At 40.1% G+C, this 21,887-nt stretch overlaps 1 protein-coding gene across 1 annotated transcript in view; it reads left to right on the top strand.

Moving 5' to 3' along the window:
- Positions 1–21,645, top strand: part of LOC138754203 (deubiquitinase DESI2) — a 40,203-nt gene extending 18,558 nt beyond the window's left edge. The window contains exons 4-5 of the mRNA XM_069918114.1: positions 8,671–8,812; positions 21,018–21,645. Of these exons, the coding sequence (XP_069774215.1) occupies positions 8,671–8,812; positions 21,018–21,263 (388 nt within the window). The 3' untranslated portion in view covers positions 21,264–21,645. The remainder of the gene's footprint in view (positions 1–8,670; positions 8,813–21,017) is intronic.
- The last annotated feature ends 242 nt before the right edge of the window (positions 21,646–21,887 follow it).

The following is a 21,887-nucleotide window of genomic DNA, read 5'->3' as shown; positions in this document are numbered from 1 at the left end:
TAGACAGAGAAGGTGGTTGAGGCAGGTACTGTTGCAATGTTTAAGAAACATTTGGATGGATTCATGGATAGGAAGGATTTAGAGGGGTATGGGTCAAACACAGGCAGGTGGGATGAGTTCAGCCAGGGCATTTTGGTCAGCCTGGGTAGTTGGGGTGAAGGTCTTCTTTTCACACTGTATGATTCTAATGGTAATCCCAATAAATACGTTGTTGGAGATTCAGAAGTTGTATTATGTGTTGGCCCACTTGTTAAGTGTATTAGTCAGTATTTGTTAAAATGGACCTACTGGGGTACTTCAGAATATTAAGAAGTACAAATGCTTCAGAGGGCCTAGCCAGAAAATTTACTGACTGAACTAGAATCTGTGGGTGGAATTAGATTAGAGTGAACTGGAAAGGCCGGTTATTTTGCTGGTAACATTAAACAGACATGCAAGTTAATCTGTCGGATGGAGAAATCTAGAGCAAGCAATCAATCTGCCATTTGCTGTGGTTGTTGTCAAGTGTGTTGGTCTTCGAAATAGCAAATGCTCCAAGTGGTTGAAGATGAGGGAGTTAATTGGGGGGCCTGAGTGAAGGGTTTCATCAAACCCATTTCCCCTTCCTTGAGTGGTGGCGATCCCAAGGAAACCCCCATTTGTTAATTTCCTTCTCTTGCTGGTGGGCTGAGAGGATTTTGCAAAGGTAGTATTGGTGGTATCTTTCCATTGGTTTAGGATACTTTCTGTAGCTCGTCCATAACTCTGGTCCATCTTTATTTTTCATGGTTTTCCTCTGGACCCATCTTACTGTGTAATGGTCAGGTTGGGAAAGGGCTTTTGCCTTGCAAGGGTAAGGCCCATCTTTTATCCTTTCAAATGAGCACTGGGAAATCGTCTCGTTGATCACCTTGGTTCTGTCTGCTGCGATCACGGGGACCTCCCAGTGGCCAACCATTTCAATTCTGCAGCCCGCTCCCACCTGTCCATGACCTCATGCACTGAAAAACTGAGGCTACCTGCAAACTGGAGAAACAGCACCTCATATTCTGTCTGGTCACTGGATGGCATAACCATCAATTTCTCTGGTTTTCATTAGGCCCCTCCCCTATCTCTCTCTCTCTCTCTCTTTCCCTATCCCTCTTTCTCCTTTCCGACATCTCTCCACCCCCCTTTGCCCCCTAGTAAGAGGGATAAACCCTCCCCCATCACTTCTCTTCTCCCCTCCCACCCATATCCTCATAATGACCTCTTGCTTGTTGACCTGTGCTGCTCCCTTGCCTCTTTTTCCATCCCCTCCCCTCCCCCTTACATTTTGTTTTATTCAGGCACTTGCCTACTTTGTCCCTTTGCAATATTTTTATTAGATTTTACAGAAATAAGTAAAGGCCATTAATCAAAGATAATATATAAAAAGGAATATACAGATTTTTAAAAAGTTATGTAAGAAAAATCAATCTATTATATTTAAACTCAATATCCAAACAGTCAAACAGACAAAAAAGTAGCAGACATATAAACAATTAACATATAAACAGGTGGCTAATTTAAAAAAAACTATTCTACTGTACTACAAATTCTCTCCCCTTCTGAAGTTATCTGGTAAGTACATAAAAGTTCACTATCATTAAAAAAACACAAATCAAGATCCAAGTGATCTTATAAATTGTGAAAATAAATGATAAAAGGACCCCATAAACCATTACAGTAGAAAGACATCCGATTTTTTCCAAAGTTAGGCATGCCGTCATTTCGGAGAGGCATCGGAGGGACCACATTTTTTCATTTCATCAGTATTGAATGTCAGCAATAAGGGAGGCAAAAGAGATGACATGGGATTGAGACAGAGTTAAACTCAAATTAATTGATCCAGAAAAGGCAAGTATAGAATTAGGTATCAGATTCACATTGAGAACTAAAGCTAAGGTATGAAAGATATCTTCCCAAAAAAGACAAACAAGGCCAAAACAGATGTAACAAGGGGACCTTCTTCAGTCTTACACCTGTCACATTTCAAGGAAATGTTAGAGTAAAATTTTGCCAATTGAACTGTACAAAAGTAAGTTCGACCTGCCTGCTTTCTGCCCATACCTCGAAGAAGGGCTCAGGCCCATAAATGTCTTTGCTCCCTTTGCCTCCACTAGACACTGCATGACCTGTTGAGTTTCTCCAGCATGTTTGTCTATTGCACTACATCACAGCACCTGCACACTTATAAAGGTGTTTTTGATTCGTAGTTAATTTTACGCCTATCCCTTTAAGAAAAATTATTGTTTGTAATGTTACCATAGTGACTATAACACAATATCTGAGCGGCGTGAGAGCTTGCATTTCATTCTTCAGCAAATCATGTCAGAGATGTGAGCCTGAGATACTTTTCTTTAATTCACCTTATATCTCTTTAAAGTTGAATATCGTTATATTGTTTAATACAGTAAACACTTGGTTATTCATCATTACGAAAATCTCAATGCAAAGTTATGGAAAATGTTTATCTGTTTATCAACGAATTAAAGCTGCATCTACAAAGTTTGGTTTATTTGATTAATAAGATAGTCATTCGGAATATCGTTGTTCACACTTCTTTGAAGATGACACATTTTGAAATTGGGAAATATTCAAACTTGGAAAGTGTTGTCTATAGACTTTCCTGTTCAGCCCCAAGCTAATGTTGATTTGGAATCTGGCCCCTTATTGTGTGCACGCATGAACGCTGGGAGCAGATGGCAACTTTGATGACTGAAGTTGGAATGGATCTTGCTCTAGAATGGGAGCAACGTACATGTAACCTTTTCTCAAAGCACAGCTCCACACACAGAAATCTTGTGGATGTTGAAGTGCACCTTATTTCCATGAGTGTTACTGTGTTTAAGAATTCTCTTGTAATGAATGTAACTGACTCCGACCAGTAATGCAAAGTTCCTGGAGTACCCAAACTCTGTCAGAGTGCTCAGAACTGGATTGACTGATCTCCAGGGTCACTTGACTTTGTCGTTTCTCCACCAAGACTCCTGTCTCCTTTGCTCACCTGGCAGGCCTGTATAGACCCAAGTTATGTCACATATTTCCTTCAGAGCCATTTTCTGATGAGAAGTTGGATCTGCTATTTCTCCGACTTACCCCTGTCCCTGCACCCAACCTCCAACAATTGATCACCTTCCCCGATTAATCAAGTGGATATCCAGTGCAGTTCTCATACCTCAACAAGAATAGCTGGCCTGTGAAAGTTGAATTAATCATCAGGGCTTCTGATGACGTGTTAGTTGGAGTGAAAATAGGGCAAGGAGTCCAACCTCTGTCAGCAGAAATCCCCTTGCAAGCATAAATCTCCTGGACAGCTGAGGGTGTTGAGTCGTTACATTTGCTTTGGGCTTCATGTCCACTGGATTAACAATATTCTTGTTCATGCACTGTATTTAATTGGTCCCATTGATAAATTTTCAATCTAACAATACAGAATGGTAGAAGGCGATCATATTTAAAATTTTATACATACAGCACAGTAACAGGCCATTTTGGTCCATGAGTTTGTGCCGCCCAATTTACGCCCAATTAACCTACACCCCCTGGTACCCATTGAAATCTATGTCACTCAATTAGATCCAATTAATCAACCAACCCCACATGTATTAGAGGATGGGAGGAAACTAGAGCACGCAGAGAAAACTCATGCAGGTAATGGGGAATAACATTCAAACTTCTTACAAACGGCACCAGATTCAAAGCCTAGTCGCTGGTGCTGTAATAGAGCTGCACTAATCGTGCACTTCTCGTGTGGGAATGGGTCTGAGCTAGCTCATCTTTTTTTTTTAACTTTATTTAAAATTTTATGACATGAATAAAATAAAAATTACATTTAAAGAAATAATAAAAAATAAGATAATAAAAATTAGAATACTACATCATTAAACTACACAAATTAACCCCCCCAATAATTATAACACAACATTAATCATCTAATTTAAAATTAGTCCAACCCTCCCCCCAAAATAAAGAGTGAAGAATTAATTAACAATGTTGTAAATAAAATAAAAAAACCCACTTACAAAAATAAGATAAAACTTAACAACAAAAAAATTACTAACAACAAAAAAATATCAATACTAAAATAATACCCTTAAACATATATTTAAATCAAACATAATACATGTATTTAACAAATTAAATCCACTTTAAAATTAAGTTCAAATATTAAAATCATATATCAACCACATATCTGTTATACAAAAAATCATAATTAATAATAGATAAATACAGAATTTCCATTAATACCAAGTTTCCTTTATAATTCATCGAGAGAACAAAAACATCCCTTAGAAAATCAGATAAACTTTTTATTCCCTTCCCCTCCCCTTATATAAAAAAAAGAAAAAAAAGAAAAAAATGTTCAAACTCTTATAAAATTCTCCATATTCTTCATTTATAACATCTTCAAAATTCTCTATCGAAATTAACTTAATTTTATTAAACTTTTCTCCCTCAATGTATTTGTACTTAATTTTCTTCTTTTTCTTCTTATCACCTTTCCCCTCATCTTCCTCTTCATCTAATTCAACATCCTCAATTTTTGACTTATTATCTTCTGTGACATCATCCTCTTAAAAAAGAAAGAAAAAAGAGAAACCCCCCCAAAAAAAAGGAGAGAAAAAAACCCTCCTAATTCCCTCTCAATTACAATCAGAAAACAAAAGGAGTTAAAAAAAATTATTTATTTAAAAAAAAACCTTCACTTCTTAACCCAAAAATTAAAAAGAAAAAAAAACAGGTCAGAGGTCACAACTACCTCCTCCAGGTAGCTGATGACTTCTGGAAACTAGTGCCCACCCAGTTCCCTCTCCCAACTCCCATTTCATTAAACTATCATCATTATTTAAACTATTTAAACTCTTCTCAAAAAAAAGATAAAAGATTTATTTTTTTAAATCAACATTACCACTTCGGTCACCACTACTTCCATTTCTTTTAAAAATCTGGATCCCACCTTACATCTCTACTCTCTTTGGAGACCTTGAAGGACTACATCATTCCTGAAACTGCATGATTGGTAGAGACTGAGCAAACTCCATAACCTCTTTAGGATTGTCAAAGAACTTTGGCTAATTTCCATCCTAAAAAATTTTCAGTACCACAGGATACCTGAATGTTGCCCTATGTCTTTTTTTCCACAACCGTTCTTTCACAGAATTAAATTCGCGTCGTAATAGCATAGTATTAAATCTCCATCTTGAAGCTTTCTGAACAAATTGTGAACTCAAATATGAATGATCCGAAACCAATCTAGCCTTATACTCCACAGATGTAACTCTATCCTGCAAATGTGCTGATATTAAAAAATAATCAATTCTAGAAAAAGAATTATGTCGCGAGGAATAAAAAGAAAAATCTTTCTCTGTAGGATTAACTCTTCGCCAAATATCAATTAAATTCAAATCTGCCATCATATTAATCACTTAGATTGCCATCTTAGACTTCTTAATTACTCTTGAGTACTTATCCAATAAAGGCTCAACACCACATTCAAATCTCCCCCAACATTACATTAGAGTTCGATTGTCCAAGTAATAAAGACATATCCACAACAAAAGCTGTATCCTCAACATTAGGAGCATAAACATCAAGCAAAGTCCATGCCTCATTAAAGATTGTACAATTTAATTTTAATAATCTTCCACCATTTTTCTCTTTACTCTGTAACTAAAATGGTAGATTCTTATGTACCAAAATTGCCACACCTTTTGCCTTAGAATTAAACGAAGAATAAAATACTTGCCCAACCCATTCACGTTTGAGTTTCAAATGTTCCTTATCTATTAAATGAGTTTCCTTTGCCATTGCGACCACCGTTTCTTCCATTTCTTCCAGAAATCAAATTCCCTTCTTGCAGCTCTGCCCTCTTTGGAGACCGTGGAGGACTACGTCGTTCCTGGAATTGCATAATTGGTAAAGACTGAGCAAAATCCATAGCTTCTTTAGGATTATCAAAGAACTTTGGTTGATATCCATCCTGAAAAATCTTCAGTACCGCAGGGTATCTAAATGTTGCCTTATATTCTTTTTTCCACAATAATTCTTTCACAGAATTAAATTCACGTTGTTGAAACATAATTTCCTGACTCAAATCCGGATAGAAGAAAACACGATTACTCTGAACCATCAAAGGAGATTTGTTTTGCTGTGCATTTCTAATAGCCATACGTAAAATAGTCTCTCTATCACAGTAATTTAAACAGCGAACCAGAACAGGTCTTGGATTCTGTCCTGAAAAAGGTCTCCTTCTCAAAGCTCTATGAGCCCGTTCCAATATTAAACCTTCAGGAAACTTATCTTGTCCCAACACTTGTGGAATCCATTCAGTGAAGAATTTTCTTGGATCTGGCCCTTCTGTGCCTTCTGGCAAGCCGACAATTTTCACATTATTCCGTCTGGATTGGTTCTCCAAATAATCAACCTTTTTTGCTAAATTTTTATTCTGAATCTGTAACGTTTCAATTGTTTTATTCACATCTTGCAATTGATCTTGTACATCAGATAATCCTTGATCACACATCTCGTCTTTCAATAGTTTCAACTTTAAAAGCTCCATAATCAGCCATCTGTTGAGTATTGACATCCACCAATGCATTAATCTTAGAAGTAAGATTATTCATAGAATCACCTAAATGCATCATTGAAGAAAATATCTTATGTTCAAGACTCTTGAAAAGTATATCAACATCAGTAGATCCAGACATGGTGGGATTCTGCTGTTCTTGTGGAATCAGAGGACCTTCTATCCCTTCTTTTAATTTAGTAGCTTTTCTTGCAGTTTGACTCCGTGTAAGAGCCCCTGCCACAGACCCCCCAGAAGTATCAGGAGGCTGATGATCAGGGTTATCTTTGATCCAAACCTCTTTTAAAAGCTTCGTTATGTCAGTATCTGGAAGAGCTGTTATAACTGGTGGTATAGCAGTCAAATAACAACTCTTTAACTCTCCAGCTGGTGGCGCCCCAGCTAATTCAGCAGTCAAAGTCTCAGTAGACGTTGTTTGAAATACTGGCACCCGGCCAGCCCTTTGTTCTAAAGGCAGCTGAAAACGACCTTCAGAAAGACTTACGGAATCAGAACGGAGCTCCAAGGCCAAATTCTTCGCTTCTTTTCCTGGATCCATTTCACGCTGAGTCGTGGCTTTTTGTAAACAAGCAGGCTCAGATAATTTCGGAAAATATAATTTTTTAACAATATGTTGATGTTTCCTTTTACTTTTTTTTTAACAAATGTACCATTAGGGTATTAATTCAACACCTCATACTATTTATAAACTTTTTTAAAAAGTTTTAACGGGCACTTAAAGACAAAACAATAAGTTAGAGTCAGGAGAGGACTGGAAGGCACGTCTGTTCCTTACGCCATCTTGCCACGCCCCCTGAGCTAGCTCATCTGATCAGGTTCCCACCACTCTGCTAATCATCATTTGGAGAACATGTTTTTAACAATAAGTCTTTTGTATTGTGACAGAATATGTGTTTTATATTGTATATAGATATGTTTTAAAGGAGATAGATTGTGGCAGGTTTTTTAGTGTAGGTCACATACAAGCACGTCAAAACAGATCTCATTTAAAATAATTGAGCTCTGCTCAAGCCAGACAGGCTGGCTCCGAGTGCCTTCGCAAAAGCTTTGAGGACTGCCCAAGGGACTCCACTAATGGATTGTTGTTATGAAAAGCAACAGATGAAAGAACTCTGAGGATTATGTTTGGAGCCGCAGTTTTCTGAGTGCAGATGTTTTGCAAGCAGAGTGAATCAAACAGGCTTTTCTCAGAGAGAGAGAGAGATCAGTTCTGCAGTGCTCGAGTTCAGCAGCAGTAACTAGGACTGGAACAGAACAAGCTGGCAAGCTTGTGGAAAACACCCATTTGGAATATGGGTTCTGGTGCTTAATTCAGCCTGGTCAAAGTCAGGCTGAAGAGTTAACAATGTCCAAATCTAATTAGAACCATAGAAAAGTACAAGAGGAGAGGACTGGTTGCCTAATGTTTCACTTGGAATAAGAGAAACAAAAAGGGACTCTGCAGTGACCTGAAAGAAAGAGGTTATCATCTGGAAAACCCTGACGGGGCTGATTAGAAAGGATCAGTTTTTGTCCTGGAACAACAAATCTCTCTCTGCAAACCGACAAGAGCCTTCCTGAAATGTCAAATTCTGTGCACCGAATAAGAATTGCCTGCAACCGGTGAACTTGGATGAATGAAAAGTGAAATTGGACTGTGAATCAAAGAACTTTTCTGAACTTACAGACACTTTACATACACGTGCACTTAGAATTAGGAAAGGGGTAAGTTAGAGTTTGAACCTGTTTGCATGTTTAAAGATAATTAAAAGCAACTTGTGTTGAAGTAACCATTTATCTTGGTGAATATCTATTGCTGCTGGGTTTTGGGGTCCTCTGGTCTCGTAACAGTATATACCAGAGTTATAAAATACTCAAATTAAAAGTTTTGTTTATCAGATGCCTGGTAGTAATTATGGTTGCTGATTTAGAGTGATGAGAGTTCACTGAAAACTACTAAAAAATCTCCAAAACTGTGGGACAATGACAGAAAAGGGCCATTCAATATTGGCGAGATGCACAGCAGATGCTCTGTGGGCATTGCCTGGGGAAATGTAACGCACTGAGTATAACCCTGACAGAAGCCTATTCTTTTTATCCAGAGAGGCCATCGCTCTTGGCACAACAGACTTCACCGAGGAAGATGTTGACAAGATCATCGAGGAGCTAGGGAAGGAGTTCAAGGGTAATGCCTACCATCTCATGCAGAAGAACTGCAATAATTTCTCCGCAGGCCTGGCAGAGGTACGAGCTTTCATGAATTCACTCATAATCCTACGTGGTAAAACATGAAGCCCCACACGTGCATACATAAATTAAATAAGAGCGTCTTTTCATGTTCTTCCAAATGACGGAGTAGATTTTACTTAGTGCTGTAAAATTGATGTGCTATGTATTAAGTTGCACTGAATGCCATAGTATTCCACAGTGTCAAAGCTATTAACTCAAGTATAGTTCTATCTAAGTATTGAAGTTCTTGGCGCTTGCTTGGCTGAATCAGTCTTCCTCTCCTAACCTTCCTTTTTATCTCTCTCTCTCTCTCTCTCTCTCTCTCTCTCTCTCTCTCCCTCTCTCTCTCTCTCTCTCTCTCTCTCTCACTCTCACAGGAGCATGGCAACTGGTGGACCATGCTTTTATTACATTAAAGTTCCAACCTTGGTCCCCAGTATAACCTTATAGATCTGTTTTAGAAGACGCATTTTCCCTTCCACTTTCCAGATACCACCGATTCATTGCTGTTGATCAGCTTCTGGCCTTCACTCTGAAAGTGGAATGTACGTAAGTTTGTTAGATAAATGCGGGTAGTGACAAGAACTAGGCTGAGCACTGATGAAATTGTTATTGAAGAGATATTGAGAAAGTGGATGATGCACCAGCAATAACTTCAAAAGTCTAGAAGTTGTAGAGAAACTGATAGGCTTTTATTCACAACAGAATGGAGGCACATCCATGCTGATCGACTGCCCTGGACTGAGGAGGGGGCTGTGGTACAGTCGCCTTTATTCATGGGTCAGTGGGAGGAATCCTCAGGCACAGTCAGCAAGGGGCATGTCCAGATGAACTATAATAAGTACAAACCCATCCAAAACATATATACAGTGGTGTACCACAGGGGCAAAGTGTGTCATGTCCATTATGAGAAAGTATCTTAAGTAATTACTCTTTTCTCAACCAGAATCAGTATTTATTGTCATGAACAAGTCATGGAATTCTGAGTTCTGCATCAACATCAGAATGTAAACATTCATATACACCATCTTACAGCAATAATTTTTTTAAATAGTACACAATAAAGTGAGGCCGTGTCTTTGGTACATTGATTATTCAGGAATCTGATGCCAGTGGGGAAGAAGCTGTCCTTGTGCCACTGAGTGCTCGTCTTCAGGCTCCTGTACCTTTTCCCTGATGGTAGCAGAGTGAAGAGGGCATGGCCAGGGTGGTGGGGGTCTCTGAGGATTGAGGCTGCTTTGTAACAGTCTTTGATGAGTGGTTGATGACTTCACCTAAATCTATCACTTTTACTTTGAAAAGTTAACAATGTCCAAATCTAATTAGAACCATAGAAAAGTACAGCACAGAAACAGGCTCCTTCGGCCCTTCTAGTCTGTGCTGAAACTTTTTTTTGCCTAGTCCCATTGACCTGCACCCAGTCCATAGCCATCCATACCTCTCCTATCCATGTATGGTCCAAATTCTTCTTAAATATTAAAACTGAGCCCGCATTCACCACCTCAGCTGTCAACTCGTTCTACACTCCCACCACTCTGTGTAAGAAGAAGTTTCCTCTCATATTCCCTTTTCTCTCTTAACCCATGTCCTCTGGTTTGTATCTCACCTACTCTCAGTGAAAAAGTCTACCTACAATTACTCTGTCTATTCCCCTCATAATTTTAAAAATCTCTATCAAATCTCCCCTCATGGATTGGTACAATATCAAAGGCCGAAGGGCCTGTACTATGCTGTAATGTTCAATGCTTTATGTTCTATATGCTGAATTTTAATGAAGAGCTATTGAGCGAAAAATTAACTATAATTCTTTCCCCATGGATGCTGTTGGGCCTGTTAAATACTTCCAATACATTTGCTTTATCCTGTGAAATAATTCAGCCCACAGCTAATTAGCAAACTTCAAATGGACATTCAATCTTTGAGATTTGCAAATGTCTGCCATTCAAATTTCGCAGCTGTTTGCCACAGGATTACTGAAACTTGTTCCTGCAGCTAACTCCTCTGATTCAGCCTGTTGTTTGTGTCTACAGTATACTGAACTAATTTTCTACTTCCTCTTATTACCTTCTCTGGATCATCACTGCTGTTAATAAGAGGCTTCATTTTCCTTGCAAACCACTTGGCAACGTCCCCACCAGCTCTTTTACTTGAGTGGCTTCAGATGCAGCCACTGAAGAGTTTCATTAATCCTGTGGTTTACAATGGCTGTAAACATTTGAAAATATTACAGTGGGAACCTGGCCATGCTTAAAAAAGACACCACTGAGAAACCAAATAAACGCCCAGGCAAAACCCTGTACAACTCAGACTCTGTTACAAAAGAGAATTGCTTGGTTTATTGTTGTGATGCCTGTTTCTTGAAAGAGAATGGTTTCTTTAATTGAAGAAACAGAATGATCATTTATTGCATTTATCTCAATGCACCTGCTCCACGTGCAAGCTCCAGGGTTTGGGGTGCCTGGTTCTCTGGAGGATGGGTCGCTGATTGTAGAAAGGATCATTCTCCTCATTTCACTTGTCAGTCAAACATGGGCAAAAGGGCATGAAACATAGAACATTGCAGCCAAGTATGACATCATGCTAACCTATATAAATGTACTCCTCATCATTCTAGCCCTTCCTAACCTCACAGCCTATAACCCTTCTGTTTCCCTTCATCCATGTGCTTATCTAATTTGCATGTCACTATTGTACCAGCCTCTAACACCACCCCTGGCAGCGTACCCCAGGCACCCACCACTCTACATAAAAAAAAAAGATCTCTGATGACTACCCTTAACTTCCCACTGCTCATCTTAAACAGATGTCCACTGATATTCGCCATTGCCGCACCTGGGGAAAAAAGTGTTGGCTGTCCACCTGTTCGTGACCTCTTTTAGGTCATCTCTCATCCTCCGTCACTCCAAAGAGAAAAGTCTAGCTCACTCAATCGTTCTTCATGAGACATGTTCTCCAATCCAGGCAACACCCTGGTAAATCACTCATCCGCAGCTATACCTCCTCCCTGTAATGAGGCGACCAGAACTGAGTACAATACTCCAAGTGTGATCTCACAGTTTTATAGAGATGCAACAGTACGTCGCAGCTCTTGAACTCAAGCCCCTGACTAATGAATGCCAGCACACTTCTTAACCCACCCTATCAACTTGTGTACTAGGGTCCTACATCTCAAGTTCATTCTTTTCCTCCTCATTGTTAAGAATCTTGCCATTAACCCTTCCTTCAAGTTAGACCTTCCAAAGTGCATAACTTCACATTTATCCGGATTGAACTCCATCTCCCATCTCTCCTTTATATTTCCTCTAATCACCTACATTGGAATAATGGAATAAATTAACCAAACTTTTTTCTCATTTTTACTGTGAAGTTAATGCCATCTGTACAAGATACACTTTTTGTTCTTCCAAGCCAATTTGGTCATGTTGCTGAACTCAAAGCAGCTACCAAAAATCTCATCAGACATCCACTCCACCACCACCCCCCCACCCCACCCCACTACTCACACACACATGAACAGACACTCAGATGGTCCCCTTGAAGATCAGAGTGGTTAGCTTTGTTTGGAGCCAAAAGAGATGGAGGGAAAGTTTAAATGTTTCCTTTTTCATCAGTACTCACTTGGGAAACTGGCACAGAGTCGTGGGAAATGAGAAAAACCAGCAGTGAGGTCATGGAACCGACACAGATTAAAGAGGAGAAAGTGGTTGCTGTCTTAAAGCAAATAAGGGTGGATAAATCCCCAGGGCTTGACACAATATTCCCTCAGCCCTTGAGGGAAGCTACTGCAGAAATTGCAGGGGCTCTGGCAGAAATATTGAAAATGTCCGGGGAATTGAATGGTAGCTCATGTTGTTCTGTTGTTTAAAAAAGTTCCAAAAGTAACCCAGATAATTACAGGCCGGTGAGCCTGACATCAGTGGTAGATCAATTATTGGAAGGTATTCTAAGAGATCTGATATGCAGTTATTTAGAGAGCTAGAAACTGATTAAGGGTAGTCAAAATAAGTTTGTATGTGCTAGGTTGTGTTAACAAATCTTATAGAGTATTTGAGGAGGTTACCAGAAAAATTGATGAAGGAAGGGATGTGGATGTTGTCAACATGGACTTTAGTAAGGCCCTTGACAAGATCTTGCATGGGAGGTTAATCAGGAAAGTTCAGACACTAGTTATTCATGATAAAGTAGTGAACAGGATTCGACAATGGCTGGACAGGAGAAGCCAGAGAGTATTGGTGGATGATTGCTTCTCAGACTGGAGGCCTGTGTCTTGTGGTGTGTCTCATGGATTGGTGCTGGGACTATTGTTTGTCATCTATATCGATGATCTGGATGCTAATGTGGTAAATTGGATCAGCAAGTTTGCAGATAACACTATTGGAAGTGTTTGGACAGCAAAGAAAGTTTTCAAAGCTTGCAGAGGGATCTGGACCATCTGGAAAAATGGGCTGAAAAATGGCAGATGGAATTTAATGCAATGTGAAGTATTGCATTTTGGAAGGACAAACCAAGAAAGGACATACAAGGTAAATGGTAAGGCATTGAGGAGTACGGTAGAACAGGGAGATCTGAGAATACAAATACATAATTCCCTGAAAGTGGTGTACAGGTGGATATGGTTGTAAAGGGAGCTTTTGGTATATTGAACTTCATCAATTAAAATAATATGTATTGCAATTGAGATGCTATGGTAAAATTGTATAAGGCATTTGGTGATGCAAAATTTGGAATATTGTGTGCAGTTTTAGTAATTAACTACTGGAAAGAAAACAATAAGATAGAAAGTGTGCAGAGAAGATTTACTCGGATGTTGCACGGACTTCAGGAACTGAGTTACAGGGAAAGGTTAAACAGGTTAAGACTTTATTCCCTGGAGCGTAGAAGAATGAGGGGAGATTTGATCGAGGTATTTGAATTATGAGGTGAATAGACAGAGTAAACATAGGTAGACTTTTTCCACTCAGGGTAGGTGAGATACAAACCAGAGTACATGGGTTAAGGGTAAAAGGGGAAAAGTTTAGGGGAAGCATGGGGGGAACTTCTTCACACAGAGAGTGGTGAGAAGGTGGAGCAAGCTGGCAGGTGAAGTGGTGAATGTGGGCTCAATTTTAGCATTTAAGAAGAATTTGGACAGGTACATGGGATGGGAGAGGTATGGAGGGCTATAGACTGGGTGCAGGTCAGGGACACTAGGCAAAAAAATCATTCTGCACAGACTGTTTCTGTGCTGTAGTGGTCTATGGTTCTGTGCTCTGCAATTCCATTCCCCCTGCTGTTCCCACACACACAGGAACAGACACACAGATGCTCTGCATCTCCACTCCCCCTGCTACCCTCCCCCCACTCCACACACACACACACACACACACACACACACACACACACACACACACACACACACACACACGTACAAGAACAAATACACAGATGAACTTCAGTTCCACTCCCCCTACTACCCACACAGGCACACAGATGCTCAGCAGCTCAGCAAATTCCTGCCAGAGCTTCATCTGTGCAGTCAGTCAGGGCAGGAAGCACAATTCAATCAAGCTGCCACATAGGTCAAGTGAGGTAATATGATGAGAATATTAACACTGCTGATAGCTTTGGTTCAATTCCTATTCCGTGCAGAAACCCTGTGCTGACTGAGCTGTGAGAAATGCCAAGATGTAAACGATGAGGTGTTTGGTAAATGATACAAGATTCTGTTCTTACCCAGCACAGTTGTAAGTAGAGCCCCGAGGGATGCCACGGATTATGTTCCTGACAGTGGGTGCATGAAAATTGATGGGCCAGGCAAGAAAGCAGACAAAACATCATCACAATCTGAACATTAATCAAGAGTGGACTCTTGACCAAGGGGGTCGATCTGGGTGGGATGTGATACTGAAGGGTACAGTCTCTTCAGTGTTTTATCTCACTTCCCCTCTGGTTTCATGAGAGGTGGCCTTCAGAGGAAGAAATCAGTCAATGGCAGGTGACTCCAGATCGCAATGCAAGGAAACAGGTGCAGGAGACCTCATGGCCCCTCAAACCTGTCCCAGCATTTGATATGACCATGGCTGATTTAAGCAGGCCTCAACTCCTCTTGTGTGCCAGTTCCCAACAGCTCTAAATATGTAATTTTTATTTATTTATTAAATTTAGACATACAGCACGTTAACAGGCCCTTTCAGTCCACGACCCCATGCCGTACAATTACACCCAATTAACCTACACCCCTGGTACAGTTTGAAAACCGGAGCCCCAGGGAAAAACCCAGCTAGATCCAGAGAGAACATACAGACTGGGCGGGATTCGAACCCTGGTCCCGATCACTGGTGCCGCAACAGTGTTGCACTAAGCACTCTGCTAACCGTGACCATTCAAATGTTTATCTATCTCTCCTTTCAAATGTTCCTCAAGATCTGGTACTCATCACTCTAGGGCCAGAGAATTCACCAGGTTCAGAGGGAGATATCTCGACACATATCACTTCTAAACGAGAGGTTCACTTTGTCATATCACCATGGCCCCTTTGTTTGTTACTCTTCCTCCCTCTCAACTTCCACCTTCAGATCTCATACGTTTGAGTCAGGTCATGACCATTCTTCTAAAGAGCGCAGGCCACATCTGCCTGGTCTCTGACGCGTTTGACTCGGAATAACTTCCTCAGTTCAGGGACATTAAATACACCAACTGAATGAATCATTATGATTATCCACCTCTCGTAAAAACAGAGACGCAAACGCATTCCTTTCTTCCATGTAATTGAGGTCCCCAGAGAGAGGAGGGTGAGGGAGAGATCCTCCTTCTTTAAGGAATGAGGGAACTCCTCAACATTTTATCACAACTGAAAAGAATATTGAGAAGGTTCAGGCTAGAGCTGACGCAGCAGAGTCGATGGTCAGGTAGCTGCTTCAAAGCTCCACTAACCTAGGATGAAATTGGCAATGATAATGTGATTATCATTATATTTTGTTCAATGCACACGTGCACCAAAATTCTTACTTGCTGCAGCTGAACAAATGCTTTGTTTAAAAAATAACCGTGAAACAATTACAACAGTCTACCTAAATGAATTAATAAAAGACAAAGAAAAACAGATTGACTATAAATATTCTCTGTAATTCTATCCAAATCATGTGACTTTGCCATAGTGCAGACAAATCTGTGCAGTCCCTGATTAGTGCCACAAGGGGAGGTCCAAGAGCTTGATGGCTGGAAGAAAGAAAACTGTCCTTGAACCAAGATTCCTGGTTTTCTGGCTTCTGTCCATTCTGCCTATAGGTAGCAGTGAGAAAAGGCTGTGGCCAAGATGATGGGGGGGGGGGGGGGGGGGAGAATCTTTCGTGATGTTGGTTGCTGTTAATGAGATAATAAAAAGTAAAGGATAAATAGATAAATATTCATAGTTACAGTTAGTGTGAGAAAAAAAGATGTTTCAATTGTTCAGACCGATCTTTAGGTCGTTTATGGTCAGGGTTACAGGTCGTAAGAGCCTGATGTTCTTTTCTTTTGAAGATATTGTTATTGAGGTTTACAATACTACAGAAATTAAACAGTAAATGATGTAAGAAAAAAAATCAAAACCCCATTATTCAAAGCCCCCACCACTATACAAGGTTGCAAAAAATAACTAACATGTGGGTATCAAGTGACAGTAACTGGAAACAGTTAGGGCTAGGGTTAGGGTTAGGGTTAGGGTTAGGGTTAGGGTTAGTGTTAGGGTTAGGGTTAGGGTTAGGGTTAGGGTTAGGGTTAACATCGAAGGGTGTGACAACCCTAAATCTTTAGATTGTGGTCACAGTGTATAAACAGGCCCCATGTCTTTAGGAAATTGGTATTTGAATATTTAATGGCATGTCTAATTTGTTCTCAACTTAAACAAGACATATCATTTAATCATTGTGTTTGAATAGGTGTACCTGTACCTGCCATTTAATCAAAATTGGTTTTGAGTTGGAGTCAGTAAAATGTCATCATCTTGAAATGATCCGTAAAGAGCAATTAAAGGGCAAGGTTCTAATTTAACCTTAAGAATCACTGATAATGTTTGACAAATATCTTTCCAAATTTTTTCTAAACTAGGGAAGTCCAAGACATGTGGATCAAAGGAGCCTCAGTAATTTTACATTTGTCACATAAAGGATTTATATCAGAGGAATAACAAGATCATTTAACTTTAGACAAATGTGCTCTATGGACCATTTTATATTGCAATAAGGTCATATTAATTAGATAACAAATGGAATCCCAAATCTCATCAGAGAATGAAAGAATCAAATCCTGCTTCCAGATTCTCTTCATCTTAACTAATGAGGCCATTCTTAAATCCACCAAATTGTTATAGGTAAGAGATATTGAAAAAATTGTAGATCAAGAATATTTGCCTCGGTTATTTGAGGAAATTCAGGGATCTGAGATTGAACAAAGTGCCTAACCTATAAATATCTTTAAAAAAAGTGTTTGGTGAGTTAAAATTTACTTTGTTCAAAGGAAGCCAGCTTATTTTGAATAAAAAGGTCTTTGAAACACCTAATGCCCAATCTGTGCCAATCCTTAAAAGGTGTATCCTGCAGCAAAGGTAGAAAAAGGTGATTAGGCGTAATAGGACCAGCAAGGCAAAACTCCGGAAATAAGAGCCTGATTTTCAACACTGCGGTGATAAACTCTCATTACATTCCTAGAACTTTCACCTCTGAATTCTGCACAGAAATATCACATCCATCTTTATTTTTTCCCCTCTTCCCCAACCCTTGATACATCTAAGATATTTTATGAAAGTGGTGGAAATATTTATTGAAACAGTAAGACCAATAGATTTGGGGTATTTCCGCCACTGCTCTGCCTTTTCCATCATTATGCTGTGGGGGAAGAACGCTGCTATAACTATGTTGACTAGACTAGTAGCTGGATTTTGGATGTTGTTGTCTGGTCCAGAGCTACAGGTTGAGAAAGTGAGGGCTTTATTCCTTGGAACACAGAAGGATGGAAGGAGTGATCTCAAAGAGATGGACAAAACCATGAGAAGAATAGAGGGTAAAAGGGGAGAGTCTTCTGCCCAGAGTAGGGGAATCATTAACCAGAGGACATGGGTGTAAGGAAAGGGGGAGAGATTCAATAGAAACCCAGTATAACATTGTTTATACAGAGGGTGGTGAGTGTATGGAAGGATCTGCTGAAGGAGGTGCTAATGTAATATTTAAGAAAAAAAATAGATGGATACATGGATAGGATGGGTTGAGAAGGAGATGGGCCAAAGGCTGGCAGGTGAGACTAGTGTAGGTGGGACATTCTAGTAGGCATGGGCAAGATGGGCTGAAAGCCCTGTTTCCACACTATGTGACTCTGTGATTCTACCCTGGGATGCATTCTGTCAGGACCAGGGGAGACTGATCTACCTTTAGGCCCACTAGTTTGATCAGCTCTACCTCTTCAGTAATAGCAATTGAGCCGCAGTCCTCATCTTCTGCCGCAACCATATCATCTCCCTTTGGCCTGTTGGACTCATCTTCCACCGTGAAGACCAACACAAAAGGTCTCAGCTATTTCCACATTGCCCAATGTTAACTCCTTCTTCTTACATTCCAATGAACTTCAGCTGCCATTTTCCGCTTTATATAATTAAAAACATCTTTACTGTCAGTTGTTATATTTTGTGTCAGTTTACTTTCATAATCGATCCCACTTTCATCATTTGCTTATCAGTTCTTTTTTGCTTTTTAAAGTTTTCTTGATCAGCCAGTGTCTCACTATTCTTGACGACTGTGTACGCGTGAGCTTTTAGTTTGACGACTTCCTTCATTTCCTGAGTTATCCAAGGTTGCTTCTCCCCACTGTCCTTGCTTTTAACTGGAATATAATTTTAGCACAATGCAGCATGGTACAGGCTCTTCGGCCCATAATGTTGTGCTGACCACATGTGATAAATCTCTTTGAAAATCTTCTTTTTTCAATATTTATTAGGTTTCATCAAATAAATGTCACAGGCAAATGACAATAAAATAAAATAGTATTGTAACCTATGTTACATTAAAAAGTAGATAAAAATACACTGAATGTATTATCAAACCCCACGCTACAGAGGCTTAACTTCTAATAAATAGGGTAACCAAAGGGAAGGATATCAACAAGGTAGAGAAAGTGCAGAGAAGATTTACGAAAATGTTTACCTGGGTTTCAGAATCTAGATTACAGGGAAAGATTGAGCAAATTAGGTCTTTATTCTTTGTTGTGCAGAAGGTTGAGAGGGGATTTGATAGAGGTATTTAAGATTATGAAGGGGATAGATAGAGTTGATGTGGATAGGCTTATTTCATTGAGAGTAGGAGAGATTGAAACAAGAAGTCATGAGCTAAGGGGCAAAAGTTTAGAAGCAACATGAGAGGGAACTTCACTCAGAGAATGGTGGCTGTGTGGAATGAGCTTCAGGAGAAGTAATGGTAGCAGGGTCAATTTTAACATTTACGGAAAAATTGGATAGGTTTATGGATGGGAAGGGAATGGAGGGTTATGGGCAGTGTGCAGGTAGGTGGGACTAGAGGAGAGGACTTAGTTTGGTGTAGACTAGAAGAGCTGAAATGGCCTGTTTCCATGCTGCAATTGTTATATGGTTATATGGGTCAAAACCCAGAAAATAATTAATCTTACAAATTGATGCACAATCAATTACACAAAGACTGAAGTTGCCGAGACCAAGGCTTTTATTTGCATGAGATGGACAGCATCCCTATGTTGCTTGTTCATGCTGACCCGGACTCAAACTGGGGGCAGGCTTGTGGCATGACAGCCTTTACGGGGTAGAAAGGAGGAGGAGTCATGAGCCGGCCAGTGAGAGCAGGGTCAACCAGGAAAGGTCATGACATTTATATATAGAAAATATATGCAATAGTGGTTTCACCACACAAATTTGGAAAATAATTAAGAAATGAAACCAAGAAAGAAACAAAGATTCATTTCAGTCCCCAAATCAGACATCCCATCATATCAGACAACCACTGAGTGTGAGTGGGAGGGACGGCATCTTTACAACTCATTAATAGGGCCCTTCTAGTGATAAGGGAGGTGACAGAAACTAGATAGGATTGTGAAGCAGTTAGAATTAATCCCATAGGCCCACATTCCAAAGAGAGCAAGAAAAGGGTATTTTTATTGGTTTCTTCAAATAGATGTCACATAGGTAAATGACAATAAAATAAAATACTCTTCTTCAACTGTGCCACCATCGAGCCTGTGTTCCCAGCCAACTCCTCCCTCATCCTGTTGCAGTCTCCCTTGTTTTTATCCGAGAACATCCCTATCTAAAAGATCATTAATCTCATCTGTCTCCTTGAGTAGGACCAGATTTAAATTACTCAGCCTATGGCCAGCACATCAAATCATTCACATTTAATTGAGGGATAAGAGAAAATGAGAATAGAACTTCTTTACTCTGTTTCACAGTGACCTTGCATGCACCAGTAATTCTATAACTTCATCGGATCACTGATTGGTTTATCCAGGCTTCACAACTGTTGTTCATTTGTTTTTCACTCATAAAGCTCTCCTGATTATTTTATGCATTGACTGGAAGTTTCTGCTAAAACTTTTCTACAGCTGCTAACTCTTTGCAGACAGAATTGTTTGACACCCTGCTCAGTCCAATCGTGAACTTGTCAGTTTATTAAGGAACTGCCTATGACAGTAGTCAGACAACATGGAACAGTAACACTTTCCAAAGTCAGCTTTCCTTAATTTTTAAAAAATAATTTAGACATACAACTACGGTCAGCCAACATTGCAACAAAATAACAGCAATGTGGGAAAGAGGTTTAGAACCAGAAACTGGTAAAAACAGTAAGAGCTATGACACTATTAAGAAAGTAGATGATTTACGCCACAAGTTAAAAAACCAAAATAACACTCAAGCGGTAAGAAAAACGGGGGTTAACTTCTGATCAGAGGATCATTTAAATGGCACTGTTGCTATACTTAATTGCCACATACCCAAAAACATCCCTTTAGCAGGAAATTATTTACCCAGAGGGTCGTGAACCTGTGGAGAATATGGTTGTGGAGGACCAAGTCTTTGGGTATATTTAAAGCTAAGTTTCTTGTTTAGGAAAGGAATCAGGGGTTAAGGGAAAAAAAGGAAGTGAATGGGCTTGAAAAGCTTAGTACATAAGCCATGATGGAATGGTGGGGCAGACTCTATGGGCTGAGTGGTTAAATTCCCCTCTGATGGTCTTATGGTCTTTCCCAGATCCTCTGCGGTAAGGAGATCCCTCGCTGGGTGAATCGGTTGGCTTACTTCAGTTCGTGCATCCCGTTCCTCCAGAGTTGTCTCCCCAAGGAGTGGCTCACGCCTGCAGCTCTCCAGAGTCACATCAGCAGCCAGGGCCTGAGCAAGGATGATCAGGATGACACAGGAGAGGACGCGTCACCATCTACTTCGGCCTCTGCAACCACATCAGGATCCGCCAGGACCTGCAGACACACCAGAGTCTAACCGGGCCTGCGGACTGCAACTTCCCTCACCCTTTTCCAGTTTTTCAAGTCTGTTTTTGGTAGACCTTCTCTGACAAACCTTGGAGCCGAGCTCTGATGCCAGAAGAGACACAATGCGATGATCTGAAATAATGATTGACTTACAGGAGTCCATCACTCAGGGGAGCAGGGGTGACAGGAAACTGCCATTGGACCCCAGACCCCAACCTTCCAGATTATTTTTAAAACACCTCTACTGTGCATTTAACCTGGACAACCAACCTTTTATGTGGCTTGAAAACTGCAGGAACAAAAAAAATCTGGTGTTGATGGCACTGACTGCTCAATGAAAGCACCCATGAAGTGTTAACAATGATATCAATATATTTATAAAAGTAAATGAACTGGAAGCATTGACCTCACAGTCGTTTCACTCCAATTTTTGTCATAAATATTGCCATGATTTTCAGTCAATCAGAGGAAGGGTGTGAGGAATGAACACAGTGGCAGAGACATTGAGGGGTGACCAAGATACGAGACCATACAGATCACAGAGAGGCCACCAATGGCACATGATGAGGAGAGGTTCTGGTGTGGGACATGGGCAAGAGGGGCATGCTCTGGGAGCATGGCAGAGGCATAGATT

Source organism: Narcine bancroftii, chromosome 2 (assembly GCF_036971445.1).
Source record: "Narcine bancroftii isolate sNarBan1 chromosome 2, sNarBan1.hap1, whole genome shotgun sequence".
Lineage (NCBI taxonomy): Eukaryota > Metazoa > Chordata > Chondrichthyes > Torpediniformes > Narcinidae > Narcine > Narcine bancroftii.
The sequence above is the reverse complement of the archived record's forward strand: the minus strand, read 5'-3'. Positions and strand labels throughout refer to the sequence as shown.